Below are 14033 nucleotides of genomic sequence, written 5' to 3' on the forward strand. Positions count from 1 at the left end.
GTCAACAGTGGCACCAATAGACTGGTGGAAAATGCACAGCATCATCAGCTTCAGTAGAAAGATTATTTTCCACATGTTTTGGTGCAGTCAAAATTGAGAAACTGCTTGGGGACTGACAAAACTTGTTTTTCTTTTTAAAGCATTCAATAAACCTAATGTGTAGTCTCATTTATATTTACAAATTGGGCAAGGCCATTGCCAGCTACTGTAACTTTTAACATCACTACTGTTTCTTTCATTCTACAGTTTGTGTTGTGATTTGTGTGTAGTTTGCTGTGCGATGCCATGATTGGTGACACTGTCATTTAACCTGAGCAGATTAAAAATAAAGTATTTTAAGAGAACTTTGTATTATTGTTTTTACTTGATCATTTTTTAAAACAACCTCCCCCCCCTCAAAAATCTGATTTAAAGCAAAATAATGTGATTTAAAAAACAAAAACAAAATAGTGATTTTTTTTTTTTCCCTCACTCTGTTTATGGCAATTTTATTCTTAGACAATTTTGTATGATGGAATTATTTCAGAGTCCTGTGAAATAGGCAAGATATGGAGAAGGAGTAGGAATGCCTAAAGTGGGCTTATGAGGGTGGAACAGCAAGAACAGTGCAAAATTATGAATAGCCACTATCTACACTTGGAGCAATTGAATTTGGCTGTTAAGCACTTCTGACACTTTAGTAGCCTAAAGAGGAAAGGAGGGAGGACAGTTGGAAAAGTTATATGTACATATGACAGTCAATATATGTATACATCTGCTACACGAGTCCAAAGAGCAAGCATCACTACAACCTAGACTTCTTTCTAAATCCCATGCTACAATGCTTCATAGATGGTGTAATCAATTCTGAAAATAATAGGTATGGCCCTCTGGATGGAGCCATGCACAGATCACAACAGGGCCCTTCAGAATCAATAGTCAGTGAAATTTCAGACAACCATGGGGGTCCTGAACATGGGACCATTAAAATTCAGCTAGTGGAGTAGAGGGAATGTTAATGTAAAATATATGTTTTCCTTTAATGGCAAGAACTACACTAGGACCAGGCTAAAATATGACCAGGCACATTCATCATCGCATCATATACACACACAGCAACAATAGAAACACTAGTAAAAAGGCACTGAACAGAAGCTCATTATCCCTTTATTCATGAAAACTTTCTGTACCAGTAACGGTTACCTGCAGCTGGGGCTGGAAGGCCAAACGTAAACGCTGGTTTTGCCGTCTGATCAGTATCCTTCTTGCCTGTAGTATGTGGCACACCAAAAGAAAATGAGGCAGGTGTTGATGCATCAGTTTTGGCTGGTTCGGGTTTGCTAAATATAAACTGCTTTGGTTGCTCTCTCTCGTTTTTAGATCCAAAAACTGTGTTTCCAGTGGTGGTAGAGTCAGTTTTCTCATCTTTTTTTCCAAAAGCAAAGGTTGTGGCAGGCTCTTTTTGTTCCACTTTATTGAATGTGAAACCAGGAGTTTCATTTTTCTTCTCCTCTGGCTCTTTTAAGCCAAAAGACACAGTCAAGTTGGATTTCTCTTTGGCAGACTGACCTAGTACACTAGCACTTCCAGAACGCTTCGCATTGGGAGCAGAAGAAGCTGTACTGGGAACAGTTCCAAAGGTAAAGTCACTTGTCAATGGTTTAACAGTGCTATCCTTCTCTGCTGGAGCAGAGCTATTAAAGCCAAACTTAAAAGTTGTTGAAACTGGATCATTGGTAGTAATTCCTGAACCAAATGAGAAACTTGTGTCTTTCTTCTCATCTGCTGACCTGGAAGAATCCGTACCAAACTTGATTTCTCCAGAAAATTTGGAGAAGGAAAACCCACTTGCATTTATATTTGAAGAGCCTGTGGAGGTATTTGGTTTAATTTCTCCAGAGTCACTAGAGGATGGCAATCCAAATTTAATAGCTGGAAGTGTAGATTCAGTAGAAAGGGATGATGTTCCAAATCCTATTAATATATATATAAAATGGTAAAATTACATTTTACAGTAAAAGCCTGATTATAGGTAACAGACATTTGGACATGCATTCGAGAGCAAAATTAGCAACTGAAGTATAAAGATTGCCACCATGGTGAAAGTGTACTCATACAAATTTTCCAAAGTGATTACATGACACTTTCAATTTTTAGTCTGTAAATAAGCAGAAATCAAGTGAGAGGAAGGGATATTTTGCCATAGTGACCAGGATCTACCAAGCTTTCCATAGTGTACAGCCACACAGCTGGTCACTATTGCAAATACTGACCCCTTATTTATCTTTGTCTCAGCAAAACAACAACTATTCATGGTGGGTGGGGGGAAAAACAAAACACACATACAATCCACTATCATAATCTAGACAGAATACAAAATTAAGATTACAGGGGCTGTGAACATCCCTTTTAATTCCTACCTGTTAGTTCAGCTTTGGTGCCAGGCTTGGCACTCTGGCAGGATACACATTTTATAGCTTCGGCTTTATTTTGCACTAAACAAACTTCACAGTCCCAGCTCCCAGCCGGAGGCTTGAACTGATCTAGCAATCCAAGTTTTCCTTGAGTGGCAGATGCAGAGGTTGAAAGGGATGTAGACTTCACAGGAGTTCCTTAAGACCAGGGGAAAAAATAAAATGAAGCCCATCAAATGCAACCATATCAGTTTAGCTCAAGCACTGAAAATATAGATTATAATATGTATTGCATTTTGGTGATTAAGAGTTCGGGCACACAGAATAACACTTTCTTTTTAAAGTACTCAAACTAAAAGCCAAGTACCAACATTTTACAGTGACAAGTAATTGCTTAATTTACTCTACCAGTCATGGCACCAATCCATGATCAGGGTGAGTTCACCTTCTCACTTCATTAACTGTTGGAAGTGTATGAAAATCCCCAACTTCAATATGCCAAGTAATGAGGTCTTGTTTTAGTAGTTGCTAGAAGGTAGTGTATGAAGTAAACAGGCAGGGGAGGTGTTGATGAAATCTAAAATAAGTGGAGATATATGGGAAGCTAAGGAGTGTTTATAAGAGTTTGGAAGAGCCCCATGAGCACACAATAATGTGCGGCCTTTGGAGGAGTCAGAAAGCACATGCAAGACCTTAAAAGTCTATTACTGCTTTAGACAAAAATATCAGTTTGTTGAAAAGTAGATCAATGAGACTGTTGGAGAGAAGCAACGTTAAAACAGAGCTGCAGCTACAACAAGATGATCATGTAGTAGATCAATGAGACTGCAGGAGAGAAGTAACATTAAAACAGAGCCACAGCTCCAACAAGGTGATCATGTAGTATATCGGTTAACTTTTTTTTTTTTTTTTAAAGAGGATTTCTAAATATGTTAAGCGAGTTTACACTCTAGTCTCCTAAACAATATCTTGATCTGCTAAAGGAGGGGATGTTCCTGGTAACACAAATCATGCTGCTGCTTCAGGTTATTGGTGACATCATTGGCAGGCCCTGCTCACAGTGACCATAAGCAGCAGCATTGTGAGCGATACCAGGGACATCACCCATCTATCCTCTACTTGTATGGGGGCAGTGCATCTCACTGAAGTCATGCATATTACGCAAGGGTAAACACTTTAATAGAAAAAAAACAAGCCCTTTTACAATTAGTGATCCTTAGAACCAGAAAGGTTAAGTGTAAATTAATAAAGATTAACAATTTCAGTGACAGCTATTATATACACAAATTAACCAAACACTGGCAGCACCACATTCACTGTGAATAATAAGGCATGCTGTATAAAACCACCCTAGACACATGAATATCGAATCATTCTAGATATCTTGACTATTAAAAAAAATAAAAGTCAATATGGCCTTCATTAGTTTGAGTTCAAAGAATCGCCCAAAAAGAAGGATCAAAGTTAAATGCAGATCATGTCCTAGTCATTTAAACTATGAGGAGATGTACTGCCTAATGTCTATATGTGAAACGCTCCATAAATTTAGATAATGTACAGAGCTAGCCCTCAATCCCCATATAAAAAAAAAAGTTTTGGTCAAACCTGGAATACACCCTTAATGACATCACATCTCCAATTCCATCGTGTATAGTGAAGTAGCGAGTTATCATAACTGAAATGCAGTATATGCAATAACAATGTTTTGCAACAAACAATAGCTAGAGATGAACATTAAAGAGTTCACTCACCTGGTTTTGGAGAGGTACAAGCCACACATTTGGTATCCTCTGCTTTATTCTGCACAAGGCACACAGTACACTCCCATGATCCTATAGGCTTTCTGGCTAGCTCCTCAAACTTGAGGCTTGTAGTAGATGTTAGACTGTTAGGGAGAACTACAGGTTTATCAGACTTTGTTGTAGGGAGTAAAAGCAATGCAGCTTTAGGCCCGATCCCAGGCTTTGGAGTTTCACAAGCCACGCATTTTGACGATTCAGGTTTGTTCTGTACTAAACAAGTATCACAATCCCACGTTCCGGGAGCAACTTTAAATTTGTCTCCAAATCCTTGCATGCTTGTCAAAGGAGCTGTGCTTTTTGCAGGTGTGCTTGGTGTTGTAGTAGAAGACCGCTTTTTGACACCCGCACGTACGTTTTTAGCAGAGCGGCAAGCCACACAATTACTGTCAGATGCCTTGTTCTCAAGCAAACAGCTTGAGCAATACCAAATTCCGAAAGCCTTATTACTGCACTCCTGTATTACCAATTCACGATCTTCAGTGTGGGATGTGCTTTTTATAGGAGTAGTAGTTGTAATAGCCTTTTGTGAACTCGAAGAAAAGCCTAGAATGAAAAAAAGATTGTTGCATGGTCAGTTATCACTAGGTTACAATACAGGAAAATATATATATTTATAGTAGATACATTTTAAAGCTGTGTCAGATAAAGTACAAGTCCACTGCATCATAAAAGACTCTTTAAAGAATGCAACACAAGCCATACAGCCAGTGACTGAACTCCACACAATATGCAATTAGCATGTATTGGGAACATCCTAAGTAAAGTGGGTATAAATCAGTCTTTGCATTCACTTATTAGGGTATAATGTTTATGTTACTCTTTGCAAAATAAAACAAAAATCAGATTGTCAGGCCATAACACAAATAGAAGTTATTTTCCATTAAAATGTGTCTTTTGTATAAGCCGCTTTATACAGATGTTACACAATTCGAGATTGCACTGAAGTGTTATTCCTATCTTGAAGTTACCATGTGACAGAAACTTGAGTGGTATGGACTTTTACAAACATAGGCATTGTATAAGAGGGCTCAGTGAGTGCAACATTTTCATTTTTAAACAACAAGGCCTTAAAAAGAGTAACTCAAAGCACTTTACATAATCCATAAATTACAGTCTATACGAAGGAGTGTTGATGACCCCTACAGACTGTGCAACTATTAGAGGCAACACTTGAGGGTAATTTACAAAAAATTGCGTCTGGTGGCGGCCACAAATTGCCGGCGGTTTAGTGCTCCAAACCACCACATTTACTGCAGGGCGGTTTGAGACTGCCAGGCATTGTACATCGCAATGTGTGGCAGATTGAAAACAGCAAGAGAGTTATTTTTATGCCCATTTCCGATTGGCTTGATAGCTCAAACATGCTGTTGGAGCCCATCTTGCAATTCAGAACATAAGGAGGCATCACTGTCTTAAAGATTATGGGGGCAATCATTTAATGGTTGAGGCAAAATTAATTTCTAAGTTATGAGGGCAACATTTTTCATTACATTAAGGGGACAATTATTATTGTATAATGTTATGGGGGCACTATGTAATGTCAAGTGTGCATCATAAAAATCATATCCCTTGATATCAAAAAGTATTGCCCAGTTAATATATTATGGGAGATATACAATAGTTTCCTCCTAATATAATGATAAATAAAATTTGCTCCCTAAGTTAATTTTGACTTTTATTAATAAATAATTATTGCCCCATAAGTTATAAGTCACAGTGCCTCCTCTCATATTCTGTATGGCAAGATAGCTCACACAGCATGTTGTTGGCGCTCTCTCGCCTCTCACAACAACCTCTTTTTTAATGGCGGTCTGTTAAACAGCAGCTTAGTAAACTTGTCCGTTTGTATTTTGATCATGTTAAAAATTGGAATGGAGACTTGTAAAGCAGTGGTTTGCAAAACTGGTTTTCAGCCTTTTAAACTGGTGGTTTGGCCTTTAGTAAATCCAGCAGTTCTAAAAATCCTCGGAAAAAAACGTAGAAAACGGTTTCAATCAACTGCCCTTTAGTAAACCTAGTCCTTGCATTGGGACATAATGCATCCATATTTCAGATTAGTTTTAATACCTTTTTTTCTTTTATTTATTTGAAAGTATTTTGAGCTTTTATTTTTTATTAACCTTTACAATTCCAGCCGAATTAATTAAATTTTTTAGCACAATAGGATTTACCCACCTGGACTCCTCAGAATATCAAGCACACTTCCTTCTTTTAATGTTTTTGCAGGTTTACAAAAGCCACCTTGTTCCTCCTCTGCGTTGTAATTTACCACAACCGGAGATTTAGCTTAAGAAAAATAAGAAGATTTTTGTACTTAAGTTAAATCCGTTTCTCTGATTCCGTCTGGGGGACACTGCTACCATGGGTTGTGGAGGGGAGCACGGAGTTGGCACCTAGCTAGTTAACTTTAGTCACTGCTGACAAACCCCTCCCCTCTATAATCCCCCCGCCTCTTCCTTTCAATTAAAAAGCCCCAAGGAGAAAAGGCCAATCAACCAAGAGCACACAGAAGAAAAGCAGAAGGGAGGGATCAGTGTCCCCCCAGACGGAATCAGAGAAACGGATTTAACGTAAATACAAAAATCCTCTTTTCTCTTTCATACAGTCTGGGGGACACTGCTACCATGGGGACGTTCTAAAGCAGCCCCCTAAGGGTGGGACCGCTCTGAAAGCCCGGCCCGTAGGGCAGTACGGGCAAGATTTGCATCCGAAGACGCAAACACATTAAACTGATAGAATCTTGTAAAAGTATGGACAGAAGACCAGGTTGGTCCTCTGCACAGTTGGTCCGCAGAAGCCCCATTTCTCGCTGCCAAAGACACGGCCCATTCCACCAGGTCGGTGGGGGGGCAAGTCTCTCTGGCACAGGACGGTTAAGCCCTGATGTAAACCTGTCTAATTGTTGCCCTAATCCATCTCCCAATTCACTGCTTAGAGGCTGGCCAGCATCTTATGAGAATCATTAAAAGGACAAACAGAGAATCGGTACTCCGAATATGGGAAGTTCTCTTAACATAAATGCGGAGAGCCCTAACCACATCTAATTTTTCCATATACACCTGATCAAACTGAGAAGCTGTCCAAAGACCGGAACCACAATTTCCTGGTTCAAATGAAAGGCTGAAACACCCTTCAGAACAAAGGAAGGGAGAGTTCTCAATACTGCTCTGTCCTCGTGGAACACCAAATATGGTTCTTGACAGGACAGAGCTCCCAACTCAAACTCTACGAGTAGATGCAATAGCTAAGGAGAAACACCACCTTCCAGGCCAGAGACCTAAAATCTGCTGAAAGTAAGGGTTCAAAAGGAGGCCCTGTAAGCATATCAAGCACCAGGTTAAGATCCCATGGTGCTGTAGGAGGAGTGTAAGGAGGCTGGATATGCAAGACCCCCTGAAGAAACGTCCTGATGTCTAGCATATCCGGTAACTTCAGGTGGAAGAAAACTGAACGGGCAGATACCTGTACCTTTAAGGAACCTAAGCGGAGACCTGCCTCAAGACCATCCTGAAGAAAGGCCAGAAGTCGGAAGAGACGAAGAGAGGACGTATAACAAAACCTATTTTCACACCATCTGATATAGGCTTGCCAATGCGATAAGATGCGAGCCGAAGCAGGCTTACGAGCTCGTAGAAGAGGGTTCACTACACTGGGGAGAAACCCCTAGCCCTCCAAAGCCTGGCTTCAACAGCCATGCCGTTAAATTCAGCGGAGGTAAATCCTGGTGATGAAAGGGATCCTGAAGGAGAAGATCCTGTCTTTGTGGAAGACGAAGCTTTCGCCCTACCGCCATAGAGATTATGTCCGCGTACCACACTCGCCACGACCATGCAGGTGCTATCAGAATTACCGGCAGACCGCCCAGCCTCACTCGTCTGAGTGCTCGAGGAATCATGGGAATTGGAAAGGGGAGGGACGGGGGGGACAGATATCCCAACCTGAAGTCCCATGATACGGTCATTACGTCCGCTGCTACTGCCAAGGGGTCTCTTGCCCTTGCGTAAAACCTGGGAACCTTTCTGTTGTGTCTGGAGGCCATGAGATCTATATCCGGTAGACCCCACCTCTGAACCAGAGACTGAAAGACTTTCGATTGGAGGGACCACTCCCCTGGCATCATCGCATTGCGACCGAGATAATCGGCATCCCAGTTCTTTATTTCTGGAATGAACACTGCCGAGATTTCTGGAACATAGTGTTCCGCCCAAGCGAATATCTGAGCCGATACCCTCCTTGCCTGTTGACGTATGCCACAGCCGCAGCATTGTCGGACTGAACTCTGACTGGATGACCCTGAAGAAGGGTTTCGGCCCCCCAAAAAGCCAAAAGGATTGCCTTCAACTCTAACGTGTTGATGGATAGGGAGGACTCCTGGGCTGACAAAAGACCCTGGAGCCGAGATGAAGGGCTACAGCCCCCCAACCTTTCAGGCTGGCGTCTGTGGTGACTATGATCCATGACCATGGAGCAAAAGACCTGCCCACCAAAAGGTAATCTGGAATTAGCCACCACTGAAGCGAATTTCTCGCATCCGGAGACAGATCTTCTGGCGATCCAAATGTAGGTGGAATCCCGACCATTTTGTCAAGAGGTCCCACTGAAAGCATCGGGAATGAGCACGACCGAAAGGGATTGTCTCGAAGGAGGCCACCATCTTCCCTAGGAGACGCATGCACAAGTGAATTGAAGGACTGGGAGAGGACAAGACCCGAGATGTTATCCTATGAACCAACCTGATTTTCTCTTCTGGCAGAAACACCTTCTGTAGTTTGGTGTCCATGATGAGTCCCAGGAAGATCATGCGTTGGCTCGGAACCACCTGGGATTTCTTTAAGTTAATCAACCACCCATGGCTCTCGAGGAAAGCTATGGTGAGGGACAAATGCTGTTGCAAGCAAACCTCTGAAGCGGATTTTATGAGAAGATCGTCTAAGTAAGGCACGACCTGAACTCCCCTTGAGTGAAGACAAGCTGCCATTACCGACATGATCTTTGTGAAAACTCTTGGAGTCGTGGAGAGGCCGAAGGGAAGAGCCCGAAACTGATAGTGGAAGGCCCCCACCGTGAATCTCAGGAGAGACTGAAGACCGCTCCAGATAGGAACGTGGAGCTATGCGTTTCTTATGCCTATGGAAGCCATAACTGATTCCTTTCCAATCCGTTTATTACTGACCTCAGGGACTCCATCCGAAATTTGCATACTTTTAAGTGCACATTTAGGTTCTTTAGATTTAGGATGGGTCGAAAGGAACCGTCCGGCTTTTTGACAAGAAAAAGATTTGACCCTTTCCCTTTCTGGTACCCTGCAAATAACTCTTGATGAAAGAAGAGGCGATACAAGTCTAACGATTGTCTTCTCTGTGGATCTTGGGGTAGCTGGGTTACAAAGAAACTATGTGGAACAGGACTCAAAAGATCCATCATGTACCCCCTTGTTATAATGCCCCAAATCCAAGGATCCTGAGAGGACCACTGTTCTAAAAAAAAAAAAAAAAAAAAGAAGAAAGAAAGAAAGACAGGCGTTCCCCCACTCTTGCCACCTTCTGGTGGGTAGAATTGCAGTCAGGATATAGGCTTCTCCTGAACCTTGGAGGCCTGATGTCTGGCTGAGAAAGAGGACCTACCTCTGACTGAGAAGCCTCTAGAATTTGGTTGTCTGCCCCTGGATGACTGGCCCCTAGGAAAAGAGGTCCCCCGAAAGGACTGCATAAAGGAGCTGAAACGCGGGGGCGGGCTCTGCCTACGTTCACTGGCAAAAAGGTGCTTTTGCCATTCGTTGCCTGAGAAATGATACTGTCTAATTCCGGCCCAAACAAACTTGATGCTGAAAAAAAGAATGGTTTCTAGGGATTCTTAGATTCCGAATCCGCCTCCCAGGATTTCAGCCATAAGATTCTCCTTTCTGAGATTGCCGAAGACACAGAGGCTGTGTTCTGCATTGCCTCAAAGATAACCCGATGCCTCTTTCAAATGTAAAGCTAGGGGAAGCAATTCTGAATTCTGCAAGGCCTCAGCCAGCTGCTCTGCCCATGCTTCCATGGCTCTAGCGAGCCAAGCCAAAGCAAATGTGGGTCTAAAGGAAGAACCCGCTGCTACAAATATAGACTTTAGTTGAGATTCGATTCTGCGGTCAGTGGGGTCCTGCAGACTTGCAGTGCCCGGGACTAGCAGGGTAGTGTGGCAGACTAAACGGGCTGCAGGAGTATCCACCTTAGGGATTCCTTCCCAGCGAGCCAGATCCTCTTCCTGTAATGGATATGAGGAAAAGAATCTTTTTGGAATAGAAAACTTCTTATCAGGTTGTTTCCAAGCCCCCTCAGCAATATCTCAATTCCACTGAACGAGAAAAAAAATAACCTTTATTCTGACTTTCTTAAAGAGACTTCTGTCTATAGGACTAGGATCCTCTGAATCTGGGAGGTCCAAGGCCTGCCTCACACGTAATACCAAAACATCAATGCCCTGATATCTGGCGGTTTCTTCCTGATCAGATACATGAACCTGGTCAGGATCAAAATCTGTTTCTACTTCAGAAAAGCCCTCCGAATCCGAGGGGGGGACAGTAAAGAATTAGTGGATCTAAACTGCTTTCTTTTAGTAGGGCCCAAATCTGGTGATTCAAGTAACTGGTTTAGCCTGTCTAAACCCTTTATTAATGATGAGGACCATGCTGGTTCTGCCGAGACAGGGGCCTGATCCGCTATCAAAGAAGGGCCTGCTATAGCCGTCCCAGTAGAAGCAGCCACAGCAGGAACCCCCACAGTCATGACTGCATTATCCACTACAGAAGAGAGAACTGCCGAGCTTGTCATTAACTGAGTAGTTAGTGAGAAGCTGGGCTAAAGAGGAAACTGACTGCCAGAGAAGCTGCCCAGGCTGGTTCCTCCGACAGAGGGGTTAGAGTCTGCTGGGTTTGCGCAGAGGAGGGTCCCCCTTTGCAATCAGAGCAAATCGCCAACGGGTTCTTCTGCTCACAGGGTAATTTAATATTACATCTAGAACAGGTAAAATATTTTGCCATAGGACCTTTTCCTTCATCTGACATTTTATTAAGGAAAGAATCACCAAGCACACCAGTCTTGAGAGAGACAGAGAAAGAGAAAAGAACAAGTAATCAACTAATGTACAATAAAAATTGCACATGTATCTTTAAATAACAATGTAATTTTGGCAAGTAAAGAGTACTATAATATTACCCTCTACTAGTCAGCAATCAAATACAGATTTAGAAATGCTTAATAAAAAATGGCAATACTTAGCCAAAAGGCCAAACACAGGAGAGAAGTCCAGCAGCAGTGCCCTGATGCCTACTCCCACAAAGCTGTTTTTCTTCCCGGGCTTCTTCTTGCCAGAAGACTGGAATGTTCCAAGTGAATTGTAGAGTAGGGAAGCTTTATCTAGCTTTAGCTCCCCCTCTTACGATATTCTGGTCTCTTTTTTTTTTGTTTTTGTAAGAAAAATAAAATCAGCAGAGTAATGGAGACCTCGAAAAGATTGAGGTCTCCTGCAGCGGTTGGAACCCAATACCCCCCTCCTATTTCTGAGGGGGGATCTTGGTCTGCCCCCTTCTTGCTGCATCGTACCCGCCGGTTCCGATTCCAAAATGGCCACCGGCTCATGATCCGATAACCGGCGCTCTATGACTGCAGTGGCAGCGCCGGTTATCGGGGAGGCTGGGAGTGTGACAGCGGTCCGTAGAGACCACTTGTCACTCTGATTCGGACAGCCTAAAACTCTGCCAGTGAGAGCCCTCGGCTCTCAACTGACAGAGCAGTGTCCGTGCTGCTGTTCTGGCAGTGTGCTCTCTATGGTAGAACATACTCCCAGGTATGCTTCAAAGCAAATGTACCTAAAAGGATTAAAAAATAAAAGTTGAAAAGTTGAATATTAAATAAAATTACAGAACTGAAAAAAATAGCAGCCCAACTCCTTGGGCACCTAGAAAAAACTGGGAGGAAGAGGCGGGGGGATTGTAGAGGGGAGGGGTCTGTCAGCAGTGACTAAAGTTAACTAGCTAGGTGCCAACTCTGTGCTCCCCTCCACAACCCATAGTAGCAGTGTCCCCCAGACTGGATGATTTTTCCAAGTAATTAAGACGTTAATGCCTGGTCAAACAGATTTCTAGAGATTCAGGACTATAGTGAGATAAAAATAGCAAAACACAAATTTATTACTTTGGTAGGAGGAGAAAAGGAAAAGAAACTTATAAAACAAAATAGTAAAGATCAGTTAAAACAAATGTAAATGCAAAACTGTTACACTACATACAAAGATGACCGTCAAACTAACCTGAGCTTTCCTAGAACACAACCTACCAACTTCCATAATAATTAAAACTGATCATACTCTTCTACATTCCATTGGCCTTCGAGTTCTTTCCTGGCTCCCTTTTCTACCTATCGATCGGACCACTCGTTTAGGGTGTTTCTCCACTCCCATAAGGCTCTGTTCTCAGCCTTCTACTTTTCACTCCTCTTTCACATTTGGGAAACCAAGTCAGTCTCCAGTACCACCTCTATGCTGACAACATCCAAATTCACATCTCTTTCCCTGACCTCTCTCTCTGCTTCTGTACTACCTCTACACTGACTCAGCATACTCCAGAATCCCATTCAAATGAGTCACCCTTTTCTAAAAAACCCTCAGCTCCACTAACCCTTCTTATATCTCAAAGCTCATATCAAAATACTCTCACTCTTAGATCGCCCTCTGACCTGCGCCTCTGGTAACCATATCTCACTCCTGACTACAAGACATCTCCCTTGCTGCTACCCAATTATGGAATTCCCTACCATACCCAATCAGACTTGTCAACAGTCTTCAAATCTTTACAGGCACTCTAAAAACCCATCTCTTTATTAGAGCTTACTCTACCCCCACCAATACTACAAAGATAATACACAACCTCACAACTGTCCAAATCCCCACTCAGCCACACGTGCTCCTCTGGTTTCAGCTGTGCCCTCTTCCAATTAGAACATAAGCTCTCTAATGAGAGGGCCCGCAATAGCCTATGTTTTTATGTCTGCATTTATTTTGTCTACCTTGTATGTCCCCCCTTACTGTATGGCGCTGCAGAGCACTGTGGCGCCTTAAAATTTATAACAGATGCTGCAACTGCAAAATGAGCATAAGCAAAAGAATAAGTATTGTCAAATATCACCCCATAGTACTTACCAGGAGTGGTCCGAGCAGATATCCTATTATTCTGGGATGGAATACATGTAGTTTTCATAGCTGGAACACTAAATGTGAAACCAACCTATGAACAACAAAACAATTGTTGATAAACTGCAAATTAAACTTAATGGAAGAAAACAAACAATAGAATGGTGTATAGCAAGCTGGTTATAAAACAATGGCTAAAGCTCTATTAAGAGGGGCTAATAGACGGTAACTGCTCTATTGCATATTGTATTTGTAATATCACCACTGCATTCTTGTTGCTGGCTGAATCTAAACAGAGGACAGTTGTATTTAGGCTTCACAAAAAGATTGAGTAAAGACTTGGAGAGCCGGAGTATTTTAGCTTAAAAACTTTACGAAAGTGAAAAAAGGTACACACTGCTACAAATACATCTTTGGCGGAAATAATTGCCTCACCATACCAACCGGTTATACCAGTATTTGACTCTCCAGTGTATTCCGTGTAAGACCAGTAGAAATGTGCCCCATGCACTTTTCACATTTTGAAGAACAGACAAAACTATTTGCACTATATATTTAGCTGAACACACATCAAAACTGCCTTTCATATCAATAAAAAACAATTGAGGACTAAACGTCAATTCTAGCCATTTGATATTATCCTGAAGGGATTTATGAATTAACTCTACAA

General features: G+C 42.1%; 1 protein-coding gene across 3 annotated transcripts in view; it reads right to left on the minus strand.

Annotated features, from left to right (window-relative positions):
• The window catches only part of NUP153 (nucleoporin 153), a 62425-nt gene that overhangs the window by 12886 nt on the left and 35506 nt on the right, over window positions 1-14033 (minus strand). For 2 of the 3 annotated variants that reach the window (XM_075213113.1, XM_075213112.1), the window contains 5 exons: window positions 13373-13457; window positions 6371-6481; window positions 4145-4738; window positions 2400-2591; window positions 1183-1953 (listed from right to left, as the gene is read on the minus strand). In XM_075213113.1, coding sequence (XP_075069214.1) covers window positions 1183-1953; window positions 2400-2591; window positions 4145-4738; window positions 6371-6481; window positions 13373-13457 — 1753 coding nt within the window. The remainder of the gene's footprint in view (window positions 1-1182; window positions 1954-2399; window positions 2592-4144; window positions 4739-6370; window positions 6482-13372; window positions 13458-14033) is intronic. The other variant, XM_075213114.1, reaches the window with a different exon arrangement.

The sequence above is a fragment of the Mixophyes fleayi genome, chromosome 5, assembly GCF_038048845.1.
Source record: "Mixophyes fleayi isolate aMixFle1 chromosome 5, aMixFle1.hap1, whole genome shotgun sequence".
NCBI classification, from domain to species: Eukaryota; Metazoa; Chordata; class Amphibia; order Anura; family Limnodynastidae; genus Mixophyes; species Mixophyes fleayi.